This window comes from Cyprinodon tularosa, unplaced genomic scaffold (genome assembly GCF_016077235.1).
Source record: "Cyprinodon tularosa strain WSP-4 unplaced genomic scaffold, ASM1607723v1 ctg571, whole genome shotgun sequence".
Lineage (NCBI taxonomy): Eukaryota > Metazoa > Chordata > Actinopteri > Cyprinodontiformes > Cyprinodontidae > Cyprinodon > Cyprinodon tularosa.
Window position 1 is genome coordinate 566010 of NW_024039309.1, and position 18414 is coordinate 584423.

The window sequence follows — 18414 nt, forward strand, 5'->3', positions numbered from 1 at the left end:
TGTCTGCGGAGGGGGCGGGGACGTCTCTGCGTTCACCTATAAATCAGCCTTATGCCAGAATTTCCACTAGATTTATGTGTTCGGAGATTAAGATCTATACAAACTCAAGTCCTGCACCTTTTATATGTGTCCCTGCTTCAACACACCTGAATTAAATAATAAGGGTCATCGGCAAAAAAAGCACAACTTGCATGCATGCGGGGTTGGTTATTAAGCCATTTGATTCAGGTATGATCAGGGACACATTTAAAAGTTGCAGGATCCCGGCCCTTGAGGACTTGAGTTTGACACCCCAATTAGAATAGCACAGATGTGAATTAAACAAGGAAAATTGGTTTCTGGCAAATAAATGTGGAAAAATGTATCATTGTAACAAGTTTATATTAAAATCTGTGCAGGTACCCATTATTATAGTGCTTTAATTTGATATACCGTATTTTCACGACTATAAGGCGTACTTAAACGTCTTTTTTTCCCCTCAAAATGTGCGGTGTGCCCTTTGGTGCGGTGCGCCTTATGTGTGTTGTAACTGCGACTTTTGAGACCACCTCATTGAGGAGATGATGAAAGAGTGGCTGAATGTAAGGAGACCAGGTGTTTTTTTTCCACTCATCACCATCGCTGTTAATATGTAACTCCATGCGTGACCATCTCACAGCTGATGTGAAAAACATGGGGAATCAAATTAACGCTGTGCTCGCTGTTCAACCTCTGGACATCGGTGTGAACCGGACCCAGCAGGTGCAGCAGAAGCAGCGAGTTTACATGCAAAGTCAATGGTTGACGCGCGTATAGGCGCAGCAAAAGGTCCCGCAGCAGCAGGTGCAGCACGTCGGGAAGCGTTTAAGCATCTGACGCACCGCCAACGCGCTGCTGCTGCTCGAGATGGAAAAATTGAAGTTTTGCTGCTGGACGCACCGCATCAACCAATCAGAGAAGCTGATCTGGGAGCTGACAGCGAGACAGACACAGCGCTCTGATGACATATGATATTAAATGAAAAGGGCTGGATGGATGAGGAGATGATGAAATCGTGGCTGAGGCAGGTGTATGTGAGGAGACCAGGCGGTTTTTTCCACGCATCACCATCGCTGCGTGCCCATCTCACAGCCGATGTGAAAAAAAGGTGAATCAAATGAACGCTGTGCTCGCCGTTATCCCGGGGGTCTGACAAAGGAACTTCAACTGCTCGACATCGGTGTGAAGCGGCCGTTCAAAGTAAGGCTGCGAGCGGCGTGGGAGCGATGGATGACCGACAGAGACCACAGCTTCAGGATAAGTGGAAGGCAGCGCCGGGCAAGTTACGCCACCGTTTGCGGATGGATTGTAGATGCTTGGACTAACGTGTCTGCTGGCTCTGTTGTTCAAGCTTTTGCAAAAGCCGGCATTATTTCTGAGGAGCCGCGCTGCACGGAAAGTGACTCTGACAGCGAAGAAGGGGAAATTGGCATGTCTGATTTAGCGCAGCTGTTTAATTCAGAAACAGAGGATGATGACTTTGATGGGTTTGATTAATACTTTGTAATAAATACATGAATAAAGCACAATCATACTCAGTTTTGCTCCCGCTCTATTTTTCTACCTGAAAGCTTAATTCAACAGCAGCCTCTGGGCGGGTCTCCTCCTCTTCACCGCGCTGGCTCGCAGTTGTTTTTTCATCTAAATAATCTAAATCTTGCAGCTATATTTGCTGTGATCAGTGGGAATAAAGTAGTTTTAATATGTTTTTAAGTGAGAAAGTCCACCTGAAAACTTAATAATTGCAGTCAGTTCATCCAGATTATCTATTTCTGTCTGAGGCGCTCAGACCCCCACATACCAGCGGTGCACCGACAGCAGAAATCCCTTCATCAGCAGCCTCTAGGCTGGGCAGCCTCCAGGTTCACCGCGGCTGCTGGCAGGTGTTTTTCATGTAAATAATTTAAACTGCAGGCACCAGGATACCGGTAATAAAAGCAAACATATTCCGTCGGCAGGTTTCAGGATTTTAAGTTAATTTAGGAGTGATCACAGCGCTGTGTCATCTGCGATGTGTCTGTCTCACAGCCAGCTCCCAGGTTTGATTAATACTTTGTAATAAATACATGAATAAAGCACAGTCATACTCAGTTTTGCCCCCGCTGTATTTTTAAATACGCAGTAGAGGTATTTAAAGGTAGTAGAGGACATGTACCTGTATATAAAAAACGCGCCCTATAGTCCGGTGCGCCTTATGTGTGTGTTAAATACAGAAATGGGACACATAACTGAGAGTGCGCCTTTTAGTACGGTGCGCCTTATGGTCGTGAAAATACGGTAATAGAAATTCAAATCTATGATTCATAGTGTTCCTAATAGCTGAAATTTGACCACCTCATGTTCTGGAGCTGTTCTAATATTACCATAATTTTTAAGTGATAAAAACGTGCGACACGCATGCAGACGACCTGGTTTCTGAGCATAAATCAGCCTTAAGTTTGTGAGTTTTTACATAAAAGAAGTGAGAAATTGAAGCTGCTCGAAGCAAAGTATAAGAAGCTGTAATGGCTGCAGTAAATATAGGTCACCATAACAATCGTTGCGAATATAAGCTGTGACATCAGAATCAAGATGCTATGACCCAAAAAACTTGATTGACAGATTACGGTTGATGTATCATTGGCCGAATTTAGGTGTTCAGGCTGACATATAACTAACTGGCCTGGATAAAATAACGAGAGAAAAAAAACAGATTTTAAGACAAGATTTTTTGAAAATAAAAATTTTCTAAATTTTTGGGACAATACGGTCTGATAAAGATTACATTTATATACATGTTTAAGCCAGAATGATTTGACATTTAAATATGATTTCCCTATGACTTTAAGGGAGCATCCCAATAATGAGCTTTTCTATCCACCATTAACAAGGTAAAGCTTAGCTAAAGGGAGTTTTTCCTCTCCACTGTCACTACAAGCATGCTTAGTGTGAGGGATTGTATTTGAGTCAATGAGTCGATGTAATCAACTGGTTTTCCTTAGATAGAAAACTTTGTATCAATCTGACTGGATGATCTGGTTGAACTGTAAAGTGCCTTGAGATGACATGTGTTGTGAATTGGAGCTATTGAAATAAACTGAATTGAATTGAATTAAAGTCTCTGCTTGCTTTGGTCTGATGAAGCGTACATTGAGTATTTCAGCAACAATAACTCGGTTCAATGGGAAACCAAACTTTCCCTTTGCTAAAAATGGGGGAGGATCCATGATGCTGTGGGCTGGTTTCTCTGAAAAGCAGGATGCTTTAAATATACATTTTGTGACCTACCAGAAAATGTCATCCTTGGGTCTTTAAACATAATAATGATCCAACTCATTATGACCACGTCAGCACAGAGAACCATCTGTGATCTGAAAAGAAGAGCAAGCGTGGGATGAAAAGTTTAATGAATGTTTGAAATGAACAGCATCCTGAGACCAGTGCTGATTTTCCAGGTGTGCACGCTGCAGGCAGAGGTGACCCGTCTTCGCTCCTCTGTGGAGCGGGGTGAGGCTCAGCGGGCGGAGCTACAGTACCAGCTGGCTGCAAGCCGCAGAGACAGCGAACGGATGGCAGAGCTCACCAGGGACAGACACACTTTAACAGGTGGACAAATTAAGCTCATATTTGGTTGGTAGAACGAAAGTTACTACCGTAACTACGGTTCTATGAATCCCGGATGACCGCCAGAGGCGGTGCTTCAAGCACTGAATGATCATTCTTGCGCATGCGCAGGTCGAGTATTAATGACAACAAAGTCAGCTGTGACCTGCCGGGGACCCACGTGACTCTATATAGTCACGTGGCACCCGGCAATCAATCCCTCAATCTTCTCGCGAAAGCAGAGATTCCGAGGGACCAAGCACTCTGGCGGTCATCCGGGATTCATAGAACCGTAGTTACGGTAGTAACTTTCGTTCTATTTCATCCCTACTGACCGCCAGAGGCGGTGCTTCAAGCACTGGATGACTCATATCAACAAGGTCACGAGGAATCAGCAACATTCAAGGAACAACGACTACACCACCCACCTAATGTGATGTAGAGGCATGCTGCTCGAGGATTCCCTGAAGCGGATGGGGCGCAGCCACATTCACCCTGTAGAACCGAGTAAAGGTACTAGGTGACTTCCAGGAGGCCGCACGACATATAACATCCAATGGCACCCCAGTCATAGCAGCAAACGATGTCGACATGCCCCTTGTAGAGTGGCATTTCACTCCCGCCGGCAGTGGCCGGTCCTGCAAGGCATAAGCCTTGGAGATCAAATCCACAACCCAGTGTGCAAGTCGCTGCTTAGAAAGTGCCTGACCTTTCCGTGAGCCAGCGTAGCAAACAAAAAGGCTATTTGTCTTTCGGAAGGATGCCGTGGCATTGATGTATGTCTCAAGGGCACGGACAGGACACAGTGGTTCAGAGGGACTTCCAGAGTCAAACCGGGCAAGATGGAGAGGCTGGGTGCTGCCTGCTGGCAGTGATACCTTAGGAATAAATGCTACATCAGCCCACAGTGTAACGCCTGAGCCATCAGGATTCCACCGGCAGCAGGGTTCGGCTATCGAGAGAGCCTGTAACTCCCCTACACGTTTTGCGGAAACCATAGCTAAAAGGAACGCAGTCTTCAGTGAGAGCCATTTGAGGTCCGCCAACGCCAGGGGCTCAAATGGGAGGGGCCGAAGAGCCTCAAGCACAAGAGAAAGGTCCCACGCCGGTGCCACAGGGCGGTTGGGTGGGTGCAAACGCCGAGCACCTCTTAAAAACAGTACAACATCCTTGTCTCGGCCCACAGAACAACCATTCAGCCCAACATGCCAACAGGAAATGGCAGCCACATACACCTTTAAGGTAGATGGGGACCGTCCTTGATCCAGCAATGCCTGCAGGAAGGTCAGTATGTCAGAAACTGAGCACTGCACCGGGTCCTGCCCTCTATCACGGCACCAGGTCGCACTTGTTAGCATAGACAGCTCGCGTGGACGGCGCCCATGCATTAGCCATTGTATGCCCTATGGACCCAGTGTATCTTGAGAAGGTGGACCCCGGCCTTGCAGGGGCCAAATCCAGAGCTGGAGCCGGTCCGGTTCGGGGTGCAAGATCTGACCCCCCCATCTGGGAAAGAAGGTCTCTCCTGGAGGGGAGACGCATTGGCGAGCCGGAGCTGAGCTCGCACAGTAGAGGAAACCAAGTCCTCGCTGGCCAGTAGGGGGCCACCAGCAGGACCCTGTGCCCCTCCTGACGTACCCTGAGGAGAGTCTGAAAAAGTAGGCTGAATGGCGGAAAGGCATAAAGGAGGGTCCTGGGCCAGTCGTGTGCCAGAGCATCGTGGCCCAGAGGGCTGCTGTTGTCCAACGAGAACCAAAGGGGACAGTGAAATGCGTCCCTTGAGGCAAAGAGGTCCACGTCCGCCCTGCCAAAGACCTTCCAGATGCACTCCACCACCTCTTGGTGAAGCTTCCACTCCCCTGGAAGCGGCTTCTGACGGGATAGAAAATCTGCTGGCACGTTCTCCGGCCCTGGGATGTAGGCTGCTCTGAGGCTGGCTATGCGTGGAGCTGCCCAGGTCAGAAGCCGTTGAGTCAAGCACAACAGTTTCCTTGACCTCGTGCCCCCCTGGTGGTTGATGTGAAAGACCACTGTGGTGTTGTCTGACCTCACCAGCACGTGCTTCCCCCGCAAGCCTGGAAGAAAGCTCTGAAGAGCCAGAAGCACAGCCTGTAACTCCAGGACATTGATGTGTTCCCTGCCCTGCCGCTGGGACCATGTCCCCTGTGCCATTTGACCCCGCCAGGTTGCACCCCAGCCCGTGGAGGATGCATCTGTAAACACAACTTCCCGACGACACGGGAGGGAACCGAGCGGGACCCCTGTGGTCATAAACAACCTCACCCTCCATTGGGACAGAGACTGAAGACACTGAGGCCCCACCCGAAGTCTTCGGAGACGATGAGTGTTCCGTGTGGGATCCAGATTCAAGCTGTTCAACCACATCTGGAGGGGCCGCAATGACAGCAGCCCCAAGGGCACTACGGCGGACGCAGCTGTAAGCATGCCCAAGAGTCGAAGATACCGCACAAGAGGCAGCGCCATGCCGCGCCTGAATTCCGGGAGCACGCTCAATATACTGTCCACCCGCTGGGGTGACGGGCAAGCAGTCATTGAGATGGAATCCATGGCAATGCCCAGGAAGACAGTCTCCTGTGAGGGGGTCAGACTGCTTTTCTCCATGTTCACCTGCAAGCCCAAGCATCCCACATGATGGAGCACTAACCGAGTATCTCGAACCGCCTGGTCCCACGTCGCGGCACAAATGAGCCAGTCGTCCAGATATGGGAGGATCCTCAATCCCTGTGCCTGCAGAGGAGAGAGGGCCGCTGCAACACATCGGGTGAACACCCTGGGGGACAGTGAAAGTCCGAACGGGAGGACCCTGAACTGGAAATGCCTCCCTTGAAAAGCAAAACGAAGAAACCGCCAATGGGGCGGAGCGATCGGAACGTGAAAATAAGCATCCCTGAGATCTATGGAAGTGAACCAATCGCCCGGGGAAATCGCCTGCAACACTTCCTTGGTGGTCAGCATATGAAAGGGCATGGCCTTCAAGTACACATTCAGGCCTCTGAGGTCCAAGACTGGACGCAGGCCCCCGGTCTTCTTCGGAACCAGAAAATACGTGGAATAAAAGCCCCCTGGATCCAGCAGGGGGTCCACAGGCACTATAGCACCCTTGGCCAGCAAGGTGCAGATTTCTTGGTTCAGTGCCTGTGCCTTCACCGGGTCGTGGATCACAGTCATCCTGACCCGGCCAGGGATAGGTGGCCGGCGGCGGAATTGAAGACGGTACCCCCGGGACAGGGTGGACAACACCCACAAGTCCGGGGTGTGGGCAGCCCAGAAGCTGAGCTGTCCCGGGGAAAAATAACCGACCGCCGGCTCTAAGGCATCATCTGCGGGTCCCCCGGCCCTTCGAAGGCCCGGGAGGACGCCGGCCAGACTGCGCGGCTCGAAAGGGATGAAAGGACCTCGTCCCAGCCTGGTCTCGAGCTCTGTTCCTCCGATCTAGAGCAGGTCCCCGGACCGATCTCTGACCTGGTAACAGACCCTGGGGCTCAGTGGGAGAAGGAGAAGGCACTAAGGACCTCCGTGAAGGACCCGCAGCTGCCCAGGTGCTTACTGGCTGGCGATCACGTCTGTGAAGCCCTGCCAGCTGTTGCCTCGTTCTAGAGGCCTGAGCCGTACGGTCCAAGGCGTCCAGTGCCGCTGAACCAAAAAGCTCCCCCGGGACCACAGGCAGGGCCCGGAGGGTCCTCCTACAAGGCTCAGTTAGTGGTGACTGCGCCAACCAGACCTGGCGGCGAGCATGAACCAGTGTGGAGAGTGTGCGTCCAAGTTCCCTCGTCATAAGAGCAAAGGCCTGCAGAGATGCATCAACCAGGCCTTGCGTGGCATGATCCAGCGGAACAGATTCCAAGGAGGAAGACAGGGCCAGCATAAGATGGGAGAGAGAGTTCCCAATCCGGCCCATGCGGGCCCCAGAGTCATAGGCCTTACAGAGAAGGTCGTCGGTAATACGGCACTGAGGACGCGGACAACGGGCATTGGGCCGCAAGGCCTCATCAGGCGGGATTATAAGAGAGGCAATGCCCGGTTCCACCGCTGGCATCTGCCCCAAGCCAACCTTGGGTGCCTCCTGCATAGCTGCAGGGACCCTGCCATCCGTCGTCAGACGTGAAAACGCCTTGGTGTCTGACCAGCAAGCATGCAGTTCCCGCACATACTCCGCCGAGGGAGGAACCACAAAGGCAGTCTCTGACCTACTGCGCCTAAAGAAGGCGCTGGAAGCCGCAGGCTGGGCCTGAGGAACACTAATCTGTAAACGGGCAAGAGCCGTTCGAATAGCGGATGTCACAGACTCCCCCGTATCCTCCTGGGAGGCAGAGGCCCCGGAGCCCAGCTCCGGAAGGTCCTCACAGAAATGGGTGCCAGAGGCCGCCACAGAAACAGCATCGTCGTCATTGACTGACGTTTCATCCTGCTCGGTAGGGAGAGCCGTGCCGCGATCACCAGCAGTCTGAAAGGACTGGAGGAGGGCTTTCATTTGGGCCAGCTCAGTAGTGAGATGATCCACTCTGGTGGACAACCTCCCTGCATCGGTCCGTCTAGCACGCTTCGTTGGTACCGAAGGTGCAGCCACAGTAGATCGTTTGCACACCGCTTTCTCCATCGGCAAACGAGCACGCGGCGAAGCGCTCGCCCAGTCGGTAGGCTGCTCCAGTGCAGCCAACCGATCCAGTCTGACCGACCGGGGCATGACGCGACAGTTGGGGCAAGCGTCATCTGACAGCGCCTCCCGGAGATGTTCCACACCGAGGCAGGAGGGACACAAGTCATGCCCGTCATCCGGCTGAAGTGGAGCCAGACAGGTCGAGCAACATAAATTATCCAGCATCATACTGCTGAAAGGCGTGATCAGCCTGCTACCAAGGACAAGTCAACACGAGCAGGAAACGCTACTGGCGACTCGTTGTAGGAAAACCCCCGCAGAGATTCCAAACTCAGCGTGAGCAGAAACGCCACTAGCAAATCGATTATTAACTAAAGATGAACTCAGCACGAGCAGAGACGCCACTGGTGAGTTTAGGCAAACAAACTATAGAAGAACCCAACGCGAGCAGAAACGCTACTGGTGGGCTTAGGCAAACAAACTGAAAACAACTCAGCGCGAGCAGAAACGCCACTGGTGAGTGTAGATAAACAAACTATAGAAGAACCCAACGCGGGCAGAAACGCTACTGGTGGGCTTAGGCAAACAAACTGAAAACAACTCAGCGCGAGCAAAAACGCCACTGGTGAGTGTAGATAAACAAACTATAGAAGAACCCAACGCGAGCAGAAACGCTACTGGTGGGCTTAGGCAAACAAACTGAAAACAACTCAGCGCGAGCAGAAACGCTACCGTGAGTCAAAAGAGCCACAAAATTAACGTGGCAAATCAAAGCGAACAGTAAACTACTGCTGAGAAAAGAACGAAAACTTACCAGTCACCGCAGATCTGGTAAGGTGAAAGCAGCTTGTGCAGCCCCTGGAGGGCGAGACTTACCCGCAGCTCCGACCAAACCCGGTCACGGGGCTACCAGCAACAAGCAGCCAGGAAACTAGTGGTATACACAGAAGCAACCAGCTTCACACGACCACACTCCGGTACTCAACACACCTGCGCGCGAGAAGAACAAAAGGGATTGATTGCCGGGTGCCACGTGACTATATAGAGTCACGTGGGTCCCCGGCAGGTCACAGCTGACTTTGTTGTCATTAATACTCGACCTGCGCATGCGCAAGAATGATCATTCAGTGCTTGAAGCACCGCCTCTGGCGGTCAGTAGGGATGAAATAGAACACAACTTTCATAAGATGAAATGGTTTCGAATGATAACATGTTCAGCAGTTTGCTGATAAAACCCTACAGATTCTCCCTGGATTTACACAATCAGAGCAGCACGCTGCTACCAGCAGCAGTGCTTCTCACGCTTTTAAAGTGTTTGTTTTTATTTCTTTTTATGTCAGAGCAAGCAGCAGAACTCCAGCAGACTGTCGCCGACTTGCAGAAAGCTCTGAACGTCACACAGCAGGCAAGAAAAGAGGACCAGCAAGCTTTGCAGCAAGATCTGGCGGAGCGGGACCAACTGATCCAGAACTTTAGCTCAGAAAACCAGCGACTGCACCAAGTGCTGCAGGTCTGACCATTTAAAAAAACAGAATAAACTCATGCCCTGCAGATAAAAAGGTAATTGCTGGAATGAAGTATGAAATTAAAATGCCGAAACGGACCAGAATCAAAAGAGTATTAGCTATAGAAGAACAGCTGCATATTTACATACTGATGCCCTTTAATAGACGTGCAATTCTCAGTGATCCATTAGAGCTACAATTAACTGTTTGAAGATATCAGAGTTGGGCTTTATTAGGAGTTTACATACTTAGTAAACTTTTTATTTGCTGTTTTCTAATTGGCTTAATGAAGAAAAACCCAGACTCCAAGCTGAACCATGATGCTTAGTTACCAACTCGTAAAAAAACCTTGATTTGACAAACATGCAGACATTTCAATGCATTAATATTTAAACAAAATAAAACATTTTATTCTAAAAATATTAATATAACTTTTAAAGCCTAATCTAACCTTGATATTTTTCACTTAATATTTAACGTGTGCTCTGAAAGAGCTATCAACCAGCCTGCCTGAGAGTAGAGATGGACAAATATAGTATGGTGTCATCTGCATAAAGGTGGACTTCATTTCACACACACATATATATATATATGGGGTGGGTGTTGGCAAAGAAGTCATGATTCGATTCGAATCACGATTCACATGCCACGATGCGATTCTATCATGATGCATCATGATACTTGAAATATTGCAATGCATTGTGATATTTTCACTGAACACTGTAAGAAAAAGATACAGCCCTTACCAGTGGCTGACTGGCTGGGTGTGATCTGGATCGTGTCTTCAATTGATAAATAACTGAAAGCAACTGAATTCATACATAGCTGTATTTGTTTTAACGACTTTTGGAGGTGTTGCCATGAAAACAAATACTGGACAGAAATATTACTATTACTGGCGTGGACACACTGACAAAAAGATCTTAGGATTCATCAAACTTAAAATAACAAAATAAGGATAATCAGTGCCGTTTACATGGTCCTTTACACCAATGAAACGAAAACATTCAAATGTATATTTCCCCTTTTGCAAATGACGTGCGTCATATCAATTTCATTTTTACCTTCTTTGTTTTTAAAGCCAAAATGCATTCAAGCATCTGAATTGAAATGTGATGGAACCGCGGGGTGAATTTTCATAGTTTCCTCCATGTTTTATTTCATATGACTCGTCGCAGCATGGACGGACATGCTTGTGACACAAAGCAGCGGGCGTCAACACATCCGCAGCGACATCTGCTGGACTGGAAGTTGCATTCCACTTGGTTTGGCTGATGTGCGCCAACCATTCATGTATTTAATTTTTAAATTATTATTATTATTTTTTTTTTTATAATCGATTCTTGCCTTCAAGAATCGATGTAGTAGATCACAAAAATTAGAATCGCGATGCATCGTCATGACGATTATTTTGCACACCCTTAATATATATACATATATACACTACCGTTCAAAAGTTTGGGGTCACATTGAAATGTCCTTGTTTTTGAAGGAAAAGCATGAATTTAACTTTAAACTAGTCTTAACTTTAAAGAAATACACTCTATACATTGAAGATTTCCTACAACAGTGTGTACTACTCCCTTCAGAGGACAGCACATACAGGCTCTAACCAGAGTAGGAAAAGAAGTAGGAGGCCGCGTTGCACAACAAGCAAGAAAATAAGTACATTAGAGTCTCTAGTTTGAGAAACAGACGCCTCACGGGTCCCCAACTGGCATCTTCATTAAATAGTACCCAAAGTAGCTTGTTTGTGCTGTCCTCTGAAGGGAGTAGTACACCGTTGTAGGAAATTTTCAATTTCTTAGCAATTCCTTGCTTGGAATAGCCTTCATCTCTAAGAACAAGAATAGACTGTTGAGTTTCAGATGAAAGTTCTCTTTTTCTGGACATTTTGAGCGTTTAATTGACCCCACAAATGTGATGCTCCAGAAACTCAATCTGCTCAAAGGAAGGTCAGTTTTGTCGCTTCTGTAACGAGCTAAACTGTTTTCAGATGTGTGAACATGATTGCACAAGGGTTTTCTAATCATCAATTAGCATTCTGAGCCAATGAGCAAACACATTGTACCATTAGAACACTGGATTGATAGTTGCTGGAAATGGGCCTCTATACACCTGTGTAGATATTGCACCAAAAACCAGACATTTGCAGCTAGAATAGTCATTTACCACATTAGCAATGTATAGAGTGTATTTCTTTAAAGTTAAGACTAGTTTAAAGTTATCTTCATTGAAAAGTACGGTGCTTTTCCTTCAAAAATAAGGACATTTCAATGTGACCCCAAACTTTTGAACGGTAGTGTGTGTATGTATATATATATATATATATATATATTAGTGCTGTCAATCGATTAAATTTTTTTAATCGCGATTAATCCCATCAATGCCTAAGTTAACTCGCGATTAATCGCATTTAATCACACATTTTTTTCTGATTGAAAATCATTTAAATACTCTCGATGACATACAAAAAATACATACAGGCTAGGTTTGTGCCAATGTTCTTTTTTTTTTATGAGAACAGGTCACAGACACTGATTTATGCCATAGAAACATATGGCAAGAAGATGGGGAGGCATGTAGCAAAAAATAACAAATATGTAGCCAAAAAAAAGGCCCTGAAAACAGGCTGATGTAAAAGACAGTCTTTACAGTTAATACAGTCTTTTGAACAAAGACAAGCATTTTACCCTACTGCTATAAAATGTAGTACAGTTAATATTAGATGTTAATTAACCAAGATAATAATGAACAATTTTCAATCAATACATCAAAATCAATAGACCGACATCACTAGATGGAGGTAGTCTATGCTCTAGAAAGTTACTTTTCAGCCTCTTAACAAAAATGAGAACACACACACACCCACCCACACACACACACACACACACACACACACGATACTGACCTGTGGCGTACACAGACAGCAAGAGTGCCGTAGCAGATTCCATTTCACCTCAGTAATCTGTTTTCTCAGCGTATTTCAGGTTGCTACTAGTTACCAGACACTCAACTTGTTTGTTGGTGGTGGGGCTTAAAGAAAAGGCACTAGCGTCACCCAGTGTATGAGCGTCTTTTTCCCTTGAGGAGCTCCGCTCTCGAAGCCTATGGAAAATGCATAGACTGGGGGAAAATAGCCCCGCCTTCCCGCAGGCTGCAGCGGGATGTACTTGGAAAATTGTACCATAAAACCACATAGCGTTAATCTCACGTTAAAAAAATTATCGCCATTAAAATGGCCTCGCGTTAACGCGATAATAACGCGATAATTTTGACAGCACTAATATATATATATATATATATATATATATATATATATAGATATATATAGATATGTATAGATATGTATGTATGTATGTATGTATGTATGTGTGTATATATATATATATATATAGAAAAAAAATATATAAATAAATAAATATAATGGGTCCTATAATAGAGCCTTGGGGGACTTCTTTTTTAAAATTATCATGACACTTTTGCGTTTGAAATCTTTTTCTTTTAATTAACAGATGAAAGGGTGCTATTTACCCTAAACAGAAATGCTCTTTGAAGGAAAGTAAGCAAAGATAAAAAAAAAAAGGAAACAGAAACTTTGGATTTTGAACACAGCCTGTGCTGTACTCAGTCTAAACGTAAAAGCTTCATAAAGTCAGGCTATTTGATTTTTCTCCTCTTCCAGGATCAGGAGGTGGCTCTGGAAGAGACTGAGAGGAAGATGTCCGAGGTGCGGCGGGAGTGTCAGAGGGAAGCAGAGGCAAGCAGACATCAGGCTGAAGAGCTAAAGATCCTGGCAGAGAGGATGGAGAGGACCAGCAGGGACAAGGAGGTTTAGTCTTCACACGTTTCCTGATGATGATTTTTACATTTTTAAATAAAAGTAATGGAGGTGCGGAAACTAGACCAGGTTTGTGTTTCATCCAGCTTTCAGATCAGAGGGTAAAGTCTCTGGAGTTGAGCATGGAGGCGGAGCGCGTCGCTCACCTGGACGCCAAGTATCAGCTGGAAGTCCTTCAGGTAACGCATCATTCACCCATTGCTCTCCAGTGAAACAAACATTTCCGCTCTGCTCAGAAGAACAGCAGGCAGCTTTTAAACCGCGTGCTTCATCAACCAGAACCATCCTTGCATTGCCTTGGTGTGGAGTTCCTCTGTTGTGAAGCATAAAACATTTAATTGGCAGATCGGGATTCCACCGAGAGTCGAACATCAGACTAACTGCAGTTTTCTCACTGAGGAGGTTCGTTCGATCACATTTCTGTGTGACCCAACAGCTGCGGGTTCGTGACCTGGAAGCAGCGGTGGCAGTGGAGCGGTCCAGCCAGCAGGAGGCGCAGCACAGCCTGGAGCTCCTGCGAGCTCACCTCCGAGAGGTGGAGCGGGTTTACAGCCTGGAGAAGGAGAGGAGGGAGTGCACAGAGCACGCTCTGGAGCGGTGAGCATCAAGCCGGTTCCTGTAATCCTTTTTTTCCGGTTCCCGAAAATATATTTGCATTTAAAGATGTACAGAAATGACCTTTTGTTATACTTTTATTCTGATGTTTTGCACGGCGGCGTTCATGCAGGCTGCAGACAGAGTTGGCCCACTCTAAGTCTAAAATGACCGTCTCCTTGGAAACCGAGAGGAAGGCAACCTCTGAGCTCTCAAAAGAACTGGAGGAGGAGAAGAGTCGGCATGCCAGCACCCAGTCACTGCTGCAGCAGGTAACACAGAGCAGCCATGTTTGCTTATGTCATGTATGACGTCACCTCTGCAAAGGTCAGCTGATGACCTTTGATCTTTACATGGCTGATAATCAGGCTCTTCAGCAGAACAAGTTTTATTTTACTGTTAGGAAAAAAACAAATGCTTTTTTATATAAGGCAACTCATTGGAAATAAAAATACTTTACATTACTACATATGATCAAATTGAACTGTTCAGGATTTATTTTAAAATATTTGAATTGAACATAATTCAATTAAATTGAGCGACATTTAATTGAATGGAACTGAATTGAATTTATCTAACATGAACTGAAACATTGAATTAAACTGAATTTAATTGATTTGATTTTAACTGAACAGAACTTAATTGAACTTAACTAGATTGAATTAAATTGAATCTAACTCTACTGACTGATTCAAGGGAATTAAATTGCATTAAACAGAACCTATTATAATTGGACAGATGAAGATGAACGGAATTGAATTGAACTCAAATCACCCTCACTTAAATGAACTGGATTTGACTGGATTTCCCTAAACTGAATTAAATGGAATTCAATTAAATTGAAGTCAGTTTATTTAAAATGATTTCAAATTTGCTTGACCTGAACTGATTAGACTTGAATTGAATTCACTTAATGTGAACTGTACAGAATTGACTCAAACTAACCTGAATGACATTGAATTAAATTCATTTTTTATTATTTGAATTGAATAAAATTTAATAAAGTGTACTTAGTTGAATTCAGCAGACCCTAACTGAATTGACTTGAATTGAGGGAACAGTGGGTAGCACTGCTGCCTTGCAGCAAGAAGGCTCCGGGTTTGATTCCCGGCCCGGGGTCTTTCTGCATGGAGTTTGCATGTTCTCCCTGAGCATGCGTGAGTTCTCTCCGGGTACTCCGGCTTCCTCTCACAGTCCAAAAACATGACTGTTAGGTTAATTGGCTTCTCTAAAGTCTCTTTAGGTGTGAGTGTGAATGGTTGTTTGTCCTGTTTCTCCCTGTTGCCCTGCGATGGACTGGCGACCTGTCCAGTTGTACTCCGCCTCTCACCCGTAGACAGCTCGAGATAGGCACCAACGCCACTTGGATAAGACTGACGGGAAATGGATGGACTGGATGGATGACTTGAATTGAATTTAGCTAACCTGGACTGGAACTGAAGGACTCAGAGAAAAGGTTCAGCCATACTTTTAGTTCAACTGGGAATCTGTTTATATTCTCCTCTTCCTGGTAGTAACTAGTTTTGTGAGTTTTTACATAGAAGAGGTGAGGATTTAATGCTGTTTAAAGGAAAGTATAAGAAGCTGTAAAAGCTGCAATATAAAGATCACCATAACAATCAGGTTTATTTCCCTGAAAGCAGAAGGAAGCGCTGAAGATCGGATCTAGAACCGGATACAGAACCAATGGTATTAGCTCCATTCTTTGTGTTCAGGCAGCTGCAGGTCGGTCCGAAACAGAGGAGGTCTTGATGGACACTCTAAAACGAATCACTGGCATGCTGCAGCAGTCAGCCCAGCCTGCAAAGGATGATGGGAAACCGAGTCCTGCTGAGGTTCTCCAGCTGCTGGCCTCCACTCTGAGCACTGTTCACCGCAGACTGGAGGAAACTACCAAACAGGTACCGATTCTGTCCACACGAGGCGATCCGTCCTTTAGAACCACGGTTCCTGGTATCTGCTTTGTTCCTCCATCAGGTTCAGGATCTGCTGGGTTCATCCCAGAAGCTTCAGGAGGAGAATTGTCGTCTCCAGCAGCTGATCTCAGATCAGAAGAAACAAAATGAGGTAAGATGTCCTCTGATTCCTGAATATTCCTGACCAGTAACGGGATGTAGTTTCCTAGAAACCTGGTGTTAGAGCAGGGATGTGGAATCATGGCACCTTCTGACAGGAGTGGAGGGGTCTGCAACAAACAGGAAGGGGAAGAACAAACTCTGACGCCTGTCTCTGTCCACCAGGAGGCCCAGCAGGCCCTGGTCCAGCTGCAGGAGGAGGCATCCGGCTTACGCCTGCAGGGCTCTGATTGGTCGGTGCAGAACAAGGAGCTGCAGGAGGAGCTGCAGCGAGTGAAGGAGGAGAGGATGAAGGCGAAGGAGGAGATTCAAGAGATAAGAGAAGAGTTCAAGAAGGAATCAGAGGTGATTTTTATTCCTAACAGTCAGAACACCAGTTCCACCTTAGAACTTTTTCATCCGACCTGAGACACACATGAGCTTCCCTCTTAGATATACAGTCAGGTAAATAAGTATTTGAAAACTCTTAGAAATCATGGAGGGGTCTCTAATTATCAATAGTTGCCTGTCCACTGTGAGAGGCATAATCAAAAAAATAAAATGCAGAAATCACTATATGATATTTTAACTATTAATTTGATCCAGCTGCAGAGAAGTATTTGAACACCAGAGAAAATCAATGTTAATATTTGGTACAGTAGCCTTTGTATGTAATGCAAATCTTCAGCTAGTTTGCACACAGTAGGGATTTTGGCCCACTCCTCCACACAGATTTTCTGTAGATCAGTTTGGTTTCTGGGCTGTTACTGAGAAATGTATTGCAAGATTTTTGGGAACAACCTCCTTCCCTCTGTTAGAGCATTGAAGATGAGTGGAGGCCGGGTCTTTCACCATGACGATGTCCCGAAGCAGCCGGGATAACCAAGGAGTGGCTCTGGAAGAAGCATATCAAGGTTCTGGCGTGGCCAGAATCGAGAATCTTTGGAGGGAGCTCAGACTCGGTGTTTCTCAGCGCCAGCCCAGAAACCTGACCGATATAGATAAGATCTGTGTGGAGGAGTGGGCCAAAATCCCTCCTGCTGTGTGTGCAAACATGGTGAAACATTACAGGAAACATTTTACCTAAAGAATTACATACAAAGGCTAATGTACCAAATATTAACATTGATTTTCTCTGGTGTTCAAATACTGATTTGCAGCTGGATCATACAAATAAATAGTCAATAAGCAGGGCTGGATGTTAACCATCGCCCGATCTCCCGGGGCAAGTAGTTTTCATTGTCAGGAGAGTACAAATTTCATTGCATTGCCAGGCGGGCAATGATCTCAAAAAAAAATTATCACTCAAAATTAATTTAAAATAACAGACATTCAATGAAAACGACCCGGAAGCGTTGACGGCGCCATTTTTGTTGTTTTGTACACATTGTCGCATGATTTGAAAAAGGCGCTGGATTTTCTGCCAGATGGCGTGATTTTTGTCCACCTAGCAGTAATTTTGATGTAGTTACCAAAACGACAAACGGCTGCATTTATTTAGTCAGGGAAAACTAATCCTGAGTCAGTTAAAAGTCAGGGAATTCTGAAATGATGTCAGACTGTGGAAACCCTGAATAAAATAACTATGTATAATGATTCTCTAGAAAAGTCACATTATATTAATACTATTATCTTGTATAAACAGACCGTGACTCTAAAATAAGTTATTCATTTGTGACATTGACTTCTATCTTCTGATTTATCTTAAGTTTTTAACCTGTCGAGTTTTTTTTTTTAGATATTTAACATTACAATTTATATTTTTCCAAGCACACAACAGTTTAAATCTAAGTTTAGTTTGAAAAGAATGTGCAGGAAGGATTGAAAAGCATGTTAACACGGTAATGTAGGCTTGAGTTCATTATCTGACGCATGCAGATACACACCAGGAACCTGGAAACTTAAAAAATACTGAATTACAAAAAAACATTTTAAAAAACAAACAAGTTTCATTGATATATACATAAAAATGAATATTAGGAACTATATTTATATAACATTATACTACAAAAAAAATTTGATACGGATCGATGCATTGATACAAAATGATTATTATTCACAGCCCTACACTCTGTGTCTGACTTCTCCATGTTTAAGTTAGACAGCAGTAGGATTTAAGAAAAGGAACTGCCCTGTTTTTTTTTTTTTTTTTTATTTCATGAAAGAAATTTAAAAAAAAAAAAAAAAAGGGTCTCGTTTTTT

General features: G+C 45.6%; 1 protein-coding gene across 4 annotated transcripts in view; it reads left to right on the forward strand.

The window, feature by feature from the left end:
• Positions 1-18414, forward strand: part of LOC119797143 (coiled-coil domain-containing protein 171-like) — a 43433-nt gene that overhangs the window by 7060 nt on the left and 17959 nt on the right. For all 4 annotated transcript variants that reach the window (XM_038306097.1, XM_038306096.1, XM_038306098.1 and 1 more), the window contains exons 5-13: positions 3453-3603; positions 9559-9728; positions 13409-13555; positions 13651-13743; positions 14001-14161; positions 14292-14430; positions 15874-16059; positions 16136-16225; positions 16399-16578. In XM_038306097.1, coding sequence (XP_038162025.1) covers positions 3453-3603; positions 9559-9728; positions 13409-13555; positions 13651-13743; positions 14001-14161; positions 14292-14430; positions 15874-16059; positions 16136-16225; positions 16399-16578 — 1317 coding nt within the window. The remainder of the gene's footprint in view (positions 1-3452; positions 3604-9558; positions 9729-13408; positions 13556-13650; positions 13744-14000; positions 14162-14291; positions 14431-15873; positions 16060-16135; positions 16226-16398; positions 16579-18414) is intronic.